A 13,312-nucleotide genomic window follows, 5' to 3' on the forward strand; every position below is an offset into this window, starting at 1 on the left:
TGTGGCAATGGTGGGTGCTGCATTCATGGCAATGGTGGGTGCTGCATTCGTGGCAAAGGTGGGTGCTGCATTCTTGGCAATGGTGGGTGCTGCATTCTTGGCAATGGTGAGTCGGCATTCATGGTAATGGTGGGTGCTGCATTCATGGCAATGGTGAGTCGGCATTCTTGGCAATGGTGGGTTCTGCATTCATGGCAATGGTGGGTGCTGCATTCATGGCAATGGCGCTTATTTTTGCTTCACAGTTCTTTTACTTAAATTTTTTATTTTTTTTTCCTGAAATTCTCTTTCATAATGAAGGCGCGTGTTATACGCCGATAAATACGGTATATCCAAATATCGCGCCCGCGCTCATCTCTTCACCACAAAGGGAAGAGAACTCGCGTTGGGCGTGTATTCGGTGATCGGATGAACGCGCTTAGACCGAATTTTAATGGGCGGAAGAATGTCGGGGGAAAATGGCCGTCCCTCACATACGTTCTCTTCATCAGAGCTGGCCCTCTGTGGAAAAAGTTTGGACACCCCTGGCATGCAGTCTGTGGTGTCCGGTTTCGGAAAAGGAGATGAATTTTTAATAGTAAAATCCGCAATCTATTGGGTGATGCTGAATTTGTTCTTTGGTTCCTCCTGCGCAGGGATATATCATCCAAGCCAATCCGGAGAATGGCTGCGATCCCATCGCCCCTCCGCCCATAAGAGACAACAAGACCGTCTTCTTTGCTCTGATTCGCCGATTTGACTGCAACTTCGATATCAAGGTGAGCCAACCAATGAAGAGATAGAAGTGTCACCAATTCAACCATGGAGCTCAACAGAAGGGGATAGGAGTCTGTTCTCCTCCTGCAGGGTGACACATATAGAAGGGGATAGGAGTCTGTTCTCCTCCTGCAGGGCGACACACATAGAAGGGGATAGGAGTCTGTTCTCCTCCTGCAGGGCGACACACATAGAAGGGGATAGGAGTCTGTTCTCCTCCTGCAGGGTGACACATATAGAAGGGGGTGTAAATCTGGTCTCCTCCTGCAGGGTGACACATTTAGAAGGGGATAGGAGTCTGTTCTCCTCCTGCAGGGTGACACATATAGAAGGAGATAGGAGTCTGTTCTCCTCCTGCAGGGTGACACATATAGAAGGGGATAGGAGTCTGTTCTCTCCTGCAGGGTGACACATATAGAAGGGGATATGAGTCTGTCCTCCTCCTGCAGGGTGACACATATAGAAGGAGATGTGTCTGTTCTCCTCCTGCAGGGTGACACACATAGAAGGGGATATAAATCTGTTCTCCTCCTGCAGGGTGACACATATAGAAGGAGATAGGAGTCTGTTCTCCTCCTGCAGGGTGACACATATAGAAGGAGATATGAGTCTGTTCTCCTCCTGTAGGGTGACACATATAGAAGGGGATAGGAGTCTGTTCTCCTCCTGCAGGGTGACACACATAGAAGGATATAGGAGTCTGTTCTCCTCCTGCAGGGTGACACATATAGAAGGGGATAGGAGTCTGTTCTCCTCCTGAAGGGTGTCACATATAAAAGGAGATGGGAGTCTGTTCTCCTCCTGCAGGGTGACACATATAGAAGGATATATGAGTCTGTTCTCCTCCTGCAGGGTGACACATATAGAAGGGGATAGGAGTCTGGTCTCCTCCTGCAGGGTGACACATATAGAAGGATATATGAGTCTGTTCTCCTCCTGCAGGGTGACACATATAGAAGGAGATAGGGGTCTGTTCTCCTCCTGCAGGGTGACACATATAGAAGGAGATAGGAGTCTGTTCTCCTCCTGCAGGGTGACACATATAGAAGGGGATAGGAGTCTGTTCTCCTCCTGCAGGGTGACACATATAGAAGGGGATAAGAGTCTGTTCTCCTCCTGCAGGGTGTCACATATAGAAGGGGATAGGAGTCTGTTCTCCTCCTGCAGGGTGACACATATAGAAGGGGATATGAGTCTGTTCTCCTCCTGCAGGGTGACACATATAGAAGGGGATAGGAGTCTGTTCTCCTCCTGCAGGGTGACACATATAGAAGGAGATAGGAGTCTGTTCTCCTCCTGCAGGGTGACACATATAGAAGGATATATGAGTCTGTTCTCCTCCTGCAGGGTGACACATATAGAAGGGGATAGGAGTCTGTTCTCCTCCTGCAGGGTGACACATATAGAAGGAGATAGGGGTCTGTTCTCCTCCTGCAGGGTGACACATATAGAAGGAGATAGGAGTCTGTTCTCCTCCTGCAGGGTGGCACATATAGAAGGGGATAGGAGTCTGTTCTCCTCCTGCAGGGTGATGCCTTTATAGAGGGGATATGAGTCTGTCCTCCTCCTGCAGGGTGACACATATAGAAGGAGATGTGTCTGTTCTCCTCCTGCAGGGTGACACATATAGAAGGGGATAGGAGTCTGTTCTCCTCCTGCAGGGTGACACATATAGAAGGAGATAGGAGTCTGTTCTCCTCCTGCAGGGTGACACATATAGAAGGATATATGAGTCTGTTCTCCTCCTGCAGGGTGACACATATAGAAGGAGATAGGAGTCTGTTCTCCTCCTGCAGGGTGACACATATAGAAGGGGATAGGAGTCTGTTCTCCTCCTGCAGGGTGACACATATAGAAGGGGATAAGAGTCTGTTCTCCTCCTGCAGGGTGTCACATATAGAAGGGGATAGGAGTCTGTTCTCCTCCTGCAGGGTGACACATATAGAAGGGGATAGGAGTCTGTTCTCCTCCTGCAGGGTGACACATATAGAAGGAGATAGGAGTCTGTTCTCCTCCTGCAGGGTGACACATATAGAAGGATATATGAGTCTGTTCTCCTCCTGCAGGGTGACACATATAGAAGGGGATATGAGTCTGTCCTCCTCCTGCAGGGTGACACATATAGAAGGAGATGTGTCTGTTCTCCTCCTGCAGGGTGACACACATAGAAGGGGATAGAAATCTGTTCTCCTCCTGCAGGGCGACACATATAGAAGGGGACATGAGTCTGTTCTCCTCCTGTAGGGTGACACATATAGAAGGGGATAGGAGTCTGTTCTCCTCCTGCAGGGTGACACACATAGAAGGATATAGTAGTCTGTTCTCCTCCTGCAGGGTGACACATATAGAAGGGGATATGAGTCTGTTCTCCTCCTGCAGGGTGACACATATAGAAGGGGATAGGAGTCTGTTCTCCTCCTGCAGGGTGACACATATAGAAGGGGATAAGAGTCTGTTCTCCTCCTGCAGGGTGTCACATATAGAAGGGGATAGGAGTCTGTTCTCCTCCTGCAGGGTGACACATATAGAAGGGGATAGGAGTCTGTTCTCCTGCAGGGTGACACATATAGAAGGGGATAGGGGTCTGTTCTCCTCCTGCAGGGTGACACATATAGAAGGGGATAGGAGTCTGTTCTCCTCCTGCAGGGTGACACGTATAGAAGGAGATAGGAGTCTGTTCTCCTCCTGCAGGGTGACACGTATAGAAGGAGATAGGAGTCTGTTCTCCTCCTGCAGGGTGGCACATATAGAAGGGGATAGGAGTCTGTTCTCCTCCTGCAGGGTGTCACACATAGAAGGGGATAGGAGTCTGTTCTCCTCCTGCAGGGTGACACGTATAGAAGGAGATAGGAGTCTGTTCTCCTCCTGCAGGGTGACACACATAGAAGGGGATAGGAGTCTGTTCTCCTCCTGCAGGGTGACACGTATAGAAGGAGATAGGAGTCTGTTCTCCTCCTGCAGGGTGACACATATAAAAGGAGATGGGAGTCTCTTCTCCTCCTGCAGGGTCACACATATAGAGGGAGGTAGTCTGTTCTCCTCCTGCAGGGTGACATATATAGAAGGAGATAGGAGTCTGTTCTCCTCCTGCAGGGGTAGTAATGTGACTTTTTCTCTCCCTCTAGGTTCTTAATGCCCAGCAGTCAGGATATGATGCTGCTATTGTTTATAATGTGGGTTCAGACAAACTCCTGAACATGGCATGGAATGACGGTAAGTGTCACGGGGTACCCGCAGCTATCATGGTGGTTGTATTCTATGTGGCTTTACTGCCCAGTGCACATGTTATACAGTGTAAGGGGGCTAACAGGCCTCATGCAGCTGTCAAGTCCCCTCCCCCGCAGCTGCCATCAGTGGATAGTCAGTCTGGGGTAAGTAGGAGGAATCGCCGTGGTCGGGCAGAGGGGCAATTACAGAAAGATGCCCAGTGCTGCTCTCTGCAGCAGCTGAAAGCCGGTTTCTCTTCCTCCTGTCGGCATTCAGCTGCTGCAGAGAGAGACACCCTTCCCCCGCACCGATTCCCCTCCCATTTCTGATCCCCCCCCCCCCCCCGTGTGCCCACCTGTCACTGTGCCAAGCCCCCTCACGTGGCACTGCCAGCTTCCCTGTCCTGTTTAAAACAATATATAACAGTGTAATAAATAATGTTTCAAAAAATTATAAATTTTTTAAATAAAAATGTAAAAAAACTATTTAAAAAGGACTAATTGACACAGGAGCTTTGTCAGGTTTGTATTATATTAATTGTATTGTATTAATTTTGGAAAAAAATCGAAAATTAAAAAATTAAAAAATTTGAAAATTAGAAATTGCAAAATTAGAATATCTAAAATTCGAAAATGGGAAATTTCCAAATTTTTAGAATTTCCGAATTTCCGAAAAATCTTTTTTTTTTCGTTTTATTCGTTTTTTTTTTTTTTTTTTGCTTTTTCGGAAATTCAGAAATTCCGAATTCTGAATTTTACAAATTTACGAAAAAGCAAAAAAAAACGAATGAAACGAAAAAAAAAAAATGAATTTTTAGAATTTCCCGAACTTCCGAAAAAAAGCAAAAAAAAAACAGTGGGGTAGATTCAGGTAGCTGCGCCGCTTCTTACGGCGGCGCAGCGTATCATATTTACGCTGCGCCGACGTAAGTTTGAGAGGCAAGTGCTGTATTCACAAAGCACTTGCCTCCTAACTTACGGCAGCGTAGCGTAAATGGGGCCGGCGTAAGCGCGCGTCATTCAAATGATGTTGAGGGGGCGTGTTTTGTTTAAATTAGGTTGACCCCGCGTATTTTACGTTTTTTACGAATGGCGCATGCGCCGTTCGTGGAAAAATCCTCATTGCTTTCGACGTGAACGTAAATTACGTCCAGCCCTATTCGCGAACGACTTACGCAAACGACGTAATAAATTCAAATTACGAAGCGGGAACGACGTCCATACTTAACATTGGCTGCGCCACCTAATAGCAGGAGCAACGTTACGCCGAAAAAAACCTTACGTAAACGACGTAAAAAACTACCGCCGGGCGCACGTACGTTCGTGAATCGACGTAACTAGGTTAATTTGCATATTCTACGTCGAAAACAACGGAAGCGCCACCTAGCGGCCAGCGTCAGAATGCACCCTAAGATACAACGGCGTAATGGAATTACGCCAGTCGGATCTTAGGCTAATGTCGATACGCCGGCGCAGCTTTGAATTTACGCGGCATATCTATGGATACGCCGGCGTAATTCTTTGCTGAATCCGGGCCACTGAAACTAAAAAAATATTTTTTGCGGAAATTCGTAAAATTAGAAAATTCGGAATTCCGATTTTTTTTTTTTTTTTTTTTTTTTTTTTTTTTGAATTTACGAAAAAAGCAAAAAAAAAAAAAAATGAGACGAAAACTAAAAAAAAAGATTTTTCGGCAGTGCACATGTCTAGTCCATGATGGCGCTGGCAGTAGTCATGAGAGGATTGGTCCTACACACCATTGTTATAAGGGAAGTCATGGGCGTAGCACAGGGTTTAGACAAATTTGCTTGGAATCTAGGAGCCAGATAAAAAAGTTAGGAGCCAGGAACGCGTCCCGTCCCGCCGAGCTCACGCGCAGAAGCGAACACATACGTGAGCAGCGCCCGCATATGTGAAAGCGGTGTTCAAACCACACATGTGAGGTATCGCCGCGATCGGTAGAGCGAGAGTAATAATTCTAGCCCTAGCCCTCCTCTGTAACTCAAAACATGCAACCTGTAGAATTTTTTTAAACGCCGCCTATGGAGATTTTAAAGGGTAAAAGTTTGTTGCCATTCCACAAGCGGGCGCAATTTGAAAGCGTGACATGTTGGGTATCAATTTACTCGGCGTAACATTATCTTTCACAATATAAAAAAAATTTGGCTAACTTTACTGTTGTCTTATTTTTTTTTATTAAAAAAAGCATATTTTTTCCCAAAAAAGTGCGCTTGTAAGGCCGATGCGCAAATACGGTGTGACAGAAAGTATTGCAACGACCGCCATTTTATTCTCGAGGGAGTTAGAATAAAAAATATATATATAGGGGTGGATTCAGGTACGACTTGCGCCCTCTTACGGAGGCGCAGCGTACCGTTATAATGCTGCGCCTCTGTAAATTACCTGCGCTACGCTTCATTCACGAAGCAGTAGCTCCGTAATTTGCGTGGGCGCTCCGTAAAAATGGCCGGCGTAAGCGCGCGTAATTTAAATGATCCTGTAGGGGGCGTGGATCATTTAAATTAGGCCCGTTCCCGCGCCGAATGTACTGCGCATGCTCCGTCGGGAAACTTTCCCGACGTGCATTGCGGCAAATGACGTCGCAAGGACGTCATTTTCTTTAACGTGAACGTAAATGGCGTCCAGCGCCATTCACGATTCACTTACGCAAACAACGTAATTTTCAAACATCACGACGCGGGAACGACGGGTATACATAGCATTGGCTGCCCCTGCTAATAGCATGAGCAGCCTTACGCATAAACCAGACGAACGCAAACAACGTAAACTGCGTACGCAGGGCGCGCGTAGGGTTGTGAATCGGCGTTAGTATGCAATTTGCATACTTTACGCTGACCACTACGGGAATGCCACCTAGCGGCCATCGTAAGAATGCAGCCTACGATACGACGGCATAAGAGCCTGCCAGTCATATCTTAGGCTGCAGTCGGCGTAACGAGCGTTCTGAATACAGAAAAGTCGTTACGCCGGCGCAACTAAGCAATTGCGCTGCGTAACTATGATTACGCAGACGCAATTGCTTACTGAATCCACCCCATAATGTTTGGGGGTTCTAATTAGAGGGAAGGAGATGGCAGTGAAAACAGACAGGGGAAGCTCCATTAGCATTGCTGGTTGTCTTGTCATACCAACGACCACCACAAGATGGCAGAAGGAAGCATAAGCCTGCAGAAGGCCACAAAGCCGCGGCCTCAATTACCGATCGCGGGGCGAGGGAGGTGGGGGCGCACGGAGACACAGGATACCCCAGCTGTGCCGCGCCAGGTCGCTAATTCTAGTCGCAATTGCGACCTGGCGCCCAGGGTTTGTCGAACCCTGGCGTAGCATAAGGGGTTGCAGGGGTCACAATCGCAACCCCACCCCCAGCTCCAGAGGGCTCCTGCAACCTGCCTGTTCTATTATCATATCCTCCACAAAGTCCAGATCTGATCAGCCCTAGGGCAGAGTTAAGAGGAGGAAAGTGCCGCCCTGTAGCCATGATGGGACCGATGCCACTAATCCATCCCCATAGAGCACTGGAGGATCTCTCACACTTTATTGTACTCTGCCCCCCATGTGGTGCCACTGTCACAGTCTATCTGTCTCCTCTCCTAGAGCACATCCGACTCGAGATCTCCATCCCCTCCGTGTTCATCGGGGAGACCGCTGGCGGGATCCTGCTGGAGGAATTCTCTTACTATGACAAGTAAGGAACAGTCACTTTGTACATCCATGGCTGGGCTACACAGAATGCTGGGGACTCCTCTCTATCACTATCCTTGTATTTCTCTCTTATTCTGCCTTTCCCTCGTTCCTGCATTCACACCCTCCCTGTCTATTGGTGTCCCCTTCACTCCCTCCTTGTCTATTGGTGTCCCCTTCACTCCCTCCCTGTCTATTGGTGTTCCCTTCACTCCCTCCCTGTCTATTGGTGTCCCCTTCACTCCCTCCTTGTCTATTGGTGTCCCCTTCACACCCTCCCTGTCTATTGGTGTCCCCTTCACCCCCCACCTCCTCCTGTCTATTGGTGTCCCCTTCACTCCCCACCTCCTCCTGTCTATTGGTGTCCCCTTCACACCCTCCCTGTCTATTGGTGTCCCCTTCACACCCTCCCTGTCTATTGGTGTCCCCTTCACTCCCTCCCTGTCTATTGGTGTCCCCTTCACTCCCTCCCTGTCTATTGGTGTTCCCTTCACTCCCTCCCTGTCTATTGGTGTCCCCTTCACTCCCTCCTTGTCTATTGGTGTCCCCTTCACACCCTCCCTGTCTATTGGTGTCCCCTTCACCCCCCACCTCCTCCTGTCTATTGGTGTCCCCTTCACCCCCCACCTCCTCCTGTCTATTGGTGTCCCCTTCACACCCTCCCTGTCTATTGGTGCCCCCTTCACTCCCTCCCTGTCTATTGGTGCCCCCTTCACTCCCTCCTTGTCTATTGGTGTCCCCTTCACCCCCCACCTCCTCCTGTCTATTGGTGTCCCCTTCACACCCTCCCTGTCTATTGGTGCCCCCTTCACTCCCTCCCTGTCTATTGGTGCCCCCTTCACTCCCTCCCTGTCTATTGGTGCCCCCTTCACACCCTCCCTGTCTATTGGTGTCCCCTTCACCCCCCACCTCCTCCTGTCTATTGGTGTCCCCTTCACCCCCCACCTCCTCCTGTCTATTGGTGTCCCCTTCACACCCTCCCTGTCTATTGGTGTCCCCTTCACACCCTCCCTGTCTATTGGTGTCCCCTTCACACCCTCCCTGTCTATTGGTGTCCCCTTCACTCCCTCCCTGTCTATTGGTGTCCCCTTCACTCCCTCCCTGTCTATTGGTGTCCCCTTCACACCCTCCCTGTCTATTGGTGTCCCCTTCACTCCCTCCTTGTCTATTGGTGTCCCCTTCACACCCTCCCTGTCTATTGGTGTCCCCTTCACACCCTCCCTGTCTATTGGTGTCCCCTTCACTCCCTCCTTGTCTATTGGTGTCCCCTTCACTCCCTCCCTGTCTATTGGTGCCCCCTTCACTCCCTCCCTGTCTATTGGTGTCCCCTTCACTCCCTCCCTGTCTATTGGTGTCCCCTTCACACCCTCCCTGTCTATTGGTGTCCCCTTCACGCCCCTCCCTGTCTATTGGTGTCCCCTTCACGCCCTCCCTGTCTATTGGTGTCCCCTTCACAGCCTCCCTGTCTATTTTTGTCCCCTTCACACCCTCCCTGTCTATTGGTGTCCCCTTCACACCCTCCCTGTCTATTGGTGCCCCCTTCACTCCCTCCCTGTCTATTGGTGTCCCCTTCACACCCTCCCTGTCTATTGGTGTCCCCTTCACACCCTCCCTGTCTATTGATGTCCCCTTCACACCCTCCCTGTCTATTGGTGCCCCCTTCACTCCCTCCCTGTCTATTGGTGCCCCCTTCACTCCCTCCCTGTCTATTGGTGCCCCCTTCACTCCCTCCCTGTCTATTGGTGTCCCCTTCACACCCTCCCTGTCTATTGGTGCCCCCTTCACTCCCTCCCTGTCTATTGGTGTCCCCTTTGCCCCCCCCTCCTGTCTATTGGTGTCCCCTTCACTCCTATCCTGTCTATTGGTGTCCCCCTCACCCCCCTCCCTGTCTATTGGTGTCCCCCTTCACTCCTCTCCCTGCTCTAAATGTTTTTATCTCTGTGAATTGCTCTACTGCCCTTCCACCCACACTTGTATTTATTTTACTTCATTTTCCCCTTCACTTTCTTTATTAACATCTCTTGGGGCAAACCTTCTTCTTTTGTTTTTTTTTCTTTCCCTGTTTTTTTTTTCTCTTTCTTTTTTTCATCTTGTGTGTGTGTGTGTGTGTGTTTTATTTTTGTTTTCTCTTCTCTCTCTCTCTCTCGCTCTCTCGCTCTCTCGCTCTCTCGCTCTCTCGCTCTCTCGCTCTCTCGCTCTCTCGTGCTCTCTCTCTCTCTCTCTCGTGCTCTCTCTCTCTCTCTCTCTCGTGCTCTCTCTCTCTCTCTCTCTCTCGTGCTCTCTCTCTCTCTCGTGCTCTCTCTCGTGCTCTCTCTCTCTCTCTCGTGCTCTCTCTCTCTCTCTCTCTCTCGTGCTCTCTCTCTCTCTCGTGCTCTTTCTCTCTCTCTCTCTCTCTCTCTCTCTCGTGCTCTTTCTCTCTCTCTCTCTCGTGCTCTCTCTCTCTCTCTCGTGCTCTCTCTCTCTCTCTCTCTCTCGTGCTCTTTCTCTCTCTCTCTCGTGCTCTCTCTCTCTCGTGCTCGCTCTCTTGTGCTCTCTTCTCTCTCGTGCTCTCTTCTCTCTCGTGCTCGCGCTCTCCATCGCTCCCTCTCTCCTTCTCTTTTTTTGCTCTCCATGTATCTCTGTCTCTTACCTACCCATCTCCCTTTACCTCTTTTTGCTCTCTCGCTCTCCTATTCTCCCTCTTTTGTGTGTTCTATCTCTATCTTCTTCTCTCTTTCTCTCTTTCTCTCTTCTTCTCTTCTCTCTCTCTCTCTCTCTCTCTCTCTCTCTCTCTCTCTCTCTCTCGTGCTCTCTCTCTCGTGCTCTCTTCTCTCTCTCTCTCTCTCTCTCGTGCTTTCTTCTCTCTCTCTCTCTCTCTCTCTCTCTCTCTCTCTCGTGCTCTCTTCTCTCTCTCTCTCTCTCTCTCTCTCTCTCTCTCTCTCTCTCTCTCTCTCTCTTTCTCGTGCGCTCTCTCATTCTCATGCTCTCTTCTCTCTCTCCTCTATCCTTCTCTTTTTTTTGCTCTCCATTTATCTCTGTCTCTTACCTTCCCATCTCTCTTTCCCTGCTTTTGCTCTCTTGCTCTCCTATTCTCCCTCTTTTGTGTGTGTTTTCTCGTGCTCTCTCTCTCTCTCTCTCTCTCTCTCTCTCTCTCTCTCTCTCTCTCTCTCTCTCTCTCTCTCTCTCTCTCTTGTGCTCTCTTCTCTCTCTTGTGCTCTCTTCTCTCTCTTGTGCTCTCTTCTCTCTCTCGTGCTCTCTTCTCTCATTCATGCTCACTTTCTATTGCTCTCTCGTGCTCGATCCCTATCGCTTTCTCGCGCTCTCTTTCTCGTGCTCTCTCTCTCCTCTCTCCTTATCTTCTTTGCTCTCCATTTATCTCTGCCTCTTACCTTCCCGCTCTCCTATTCTCCCTCTTTTGTGTGTTTTTTTTTTTTTTTGTTTTTGTTTCTCGCTCTCGCGTTCTCGATCACTCGCTCTCTCGCTCACTCTTTCTCCCGCGTGCGCTCTCGTTCACGTTATCTCGCGCACTCTCGTTCACGCTCTCTCGCGCGCTATCGTTCACGCTCTCATTCACGCTCTCTCTCTCTCTCTCTCTCTCTCTCTCTCTCTCCTTCTCTTCTTTGCTCTCCATTTATCTCTGTCTCTTACTTCCCATCTCTTTTTCCCTCCTTTTGCTCTCTCGCTCTCCTATTCTTCTCTTGTTTGCTCTCCGTTTTATCACTCCATGCTCTTTATCTCTTTCTCTCTGTTATTCTTTTTTTTTTTCTCCCTCCATTCTCTCTCTCTCCTTTCTCTCCTTTTTCTCTCTCTATCCCCTTTTTCACTCCCTTTCTTTCGCTCCCCCTTCCCCTTTCTCTCCCTCTCGGAATCTTCCATAGTATGTCAGGTTTGTATAAAGACACAAGTCTATCTAGTTCAACCGATATTAGAAAATGGATTATTAGAAGAACCTCCATATTCCGAATCCCCACTATGTGTGTCTCTCTTCTCCTCTGCAGTGCTCACGTCTTCCTTCTCCCGGAATATAACCTCAACTTTGGTCTTTATCTCATCCCCTTCATCGTGGTGGTGGCGATTATCTTCCTGGTCATGTCTATCGTCATGGTAAGTCTTTGTTCTGCAGATCATGTGCAGCTGGAGTTTTTAAAGTCTTCATTCGGGCAACTGGAATGGGCGATGGATGTGAACGAAGCTGACTAGTACAGACATGGGCATCCGCAGAATTTCTTTCAGGGTCTGTTGAGAAGACCTGGCACCCGCTGACAGTCTGCGCACTGCGCTCAGGTGATTGCCTGGGCACAACCTGTGCGCACCCCTACGTCGGACACCTTGGTGATACCCAAGGGCGTTGCTAGGTGGCAAAAACACCAGGGGTTTGTATGTGACGCAGGCTTTTTTTTTTTTTTGGCTAGCACGTGACCTACCTGCACTGACGGTAGTGACCTACATACACTGACCTACCTGCACTGACGGTAGTGACCTACATACACTGACCTACCCGCACTGACGGTAGTGACCTACATACACTGACCTACCTGCACTGACGGTAGTGACCTACATACACTGACCTACCTGCACTGACGGTAGTGACCTACATACACTGACCTACCTGCACTGACGGTAGTGACCTACATACACTGACCTACCTGCACTGACGGTAGTGACCTACATACACTGACCTACCTGCACTGACGGTAGTGACCTACATACACTGACCTACCTGCACTGACGGTAGTGACCTACATACACTGACCTACCTGCACTGACGGTAGTGACCTACATACACTGACCTACCTGCACTGACGGTAGTGACCTACATACACTGACCTACCTGCACTGACGGTAGTGACCTACATACACTGACCTACCTGCACTGACGGTAGTGACCTACATACACTGATCTACCTGCACTGACGGTAGTGACCTACATACACTGATCTACCTGCACTGACGGTAGTTACCTACATACACTGATCTACCTGCACTGACGGTAGTTACCTACATACACTGACCTACCTACCCTGACCTACCTCACATACACAATATTACACTGTCTGACAGTTCTCACCTACCTCAGCTCAGCAGTGTCACAGCAGTAGGCAGTCATTCCGTCAGAGACCCGAGGAGCCTGGCAGGAGGGAGGAGCCTTGAGGAGAGGAGAGCCGCCCGGGGGGCCGTCCGAGCACCGAGCATGGAATGTGGTGCCGGCGGGGCGGCCGTATTGTAATTCTCGCCTTCTGGAGCCAGTGCAGCGCCTATGATGGACGTCACACGTCTCGCGGTCCCGGCATTGTACCAGTGATACTACCATTATAGGTGTTGCGCAGGCTCCAGAAGGCAGGACCTGCTATGGGACTCGGCCACACTCGGCTACATTCGGCGGCGCTCGGGGGCTAATAATGCAGTCCTGTCACCGTGAGACTCGGGGCTTTACGGGGGGTCACTTTCATGGGCTTCAGCCACGGCTAGCCACCCTACCTGCGGACGCCCATGAGTACAGATATTATTTTATAGATACAAAGAATCTAATTTGAAAAATTTGGGTAATAGTTCATTAAAAACTGATCTTTGTTCAGCCTTATTAAACAGATTATTAAACAGATTAAAGTGTTACTAAGCCCAGGAGCCCGCATTCACCATATCTGGTCTCCCACAGTACACAGAGCATG

The 13,312-nt window shown here is 49.4% G+C and overlaps 1 protein-coding gene across 1 annotated transcript in view; it reads left to right on the forward strand.

Moving 5' to 3' along the window:
* The window catches only part of RNF167 (ring finger protein 167), a 61,039-nt gene that overhangs the window by 23,656 nt on the left and 24,071 nt on the right, over positions 1–13,312 (forward strand). Inside the window, exons 4-7 of the mRNA XM_040346971.1 lie at positions 636–758; positions 3,882–3,969; positions 7,578–7,668; positions 11,642–11,747. Coding sequence (XP_040202905.1) covers positions 636–758; positions 3,882–3,969; positions 7,578–7,668; positions 11,642–11,747 — 408 coding nt within the window. The remainder of the gene's footprint in view (positions 1–635; positions 759–3,881; positions 3,970–7,577; positions 7,669–11,641; positions 11,748–13,312) is intronic.

The sequence above is a fragment of the Rana temporaria genome, chromosome 3, assembly GCF_905171775.1.
Source record: "Rana temporaria chromosome 3, aRanTem1.1, whole genome shotgun sequence".
NCBI classification, from domain to species: domain Eukaryota; kingdom Metazoa; phylum Chordata; class Amphibia; order Anura; family Ranidae; genus Rana; species Rana temporaria.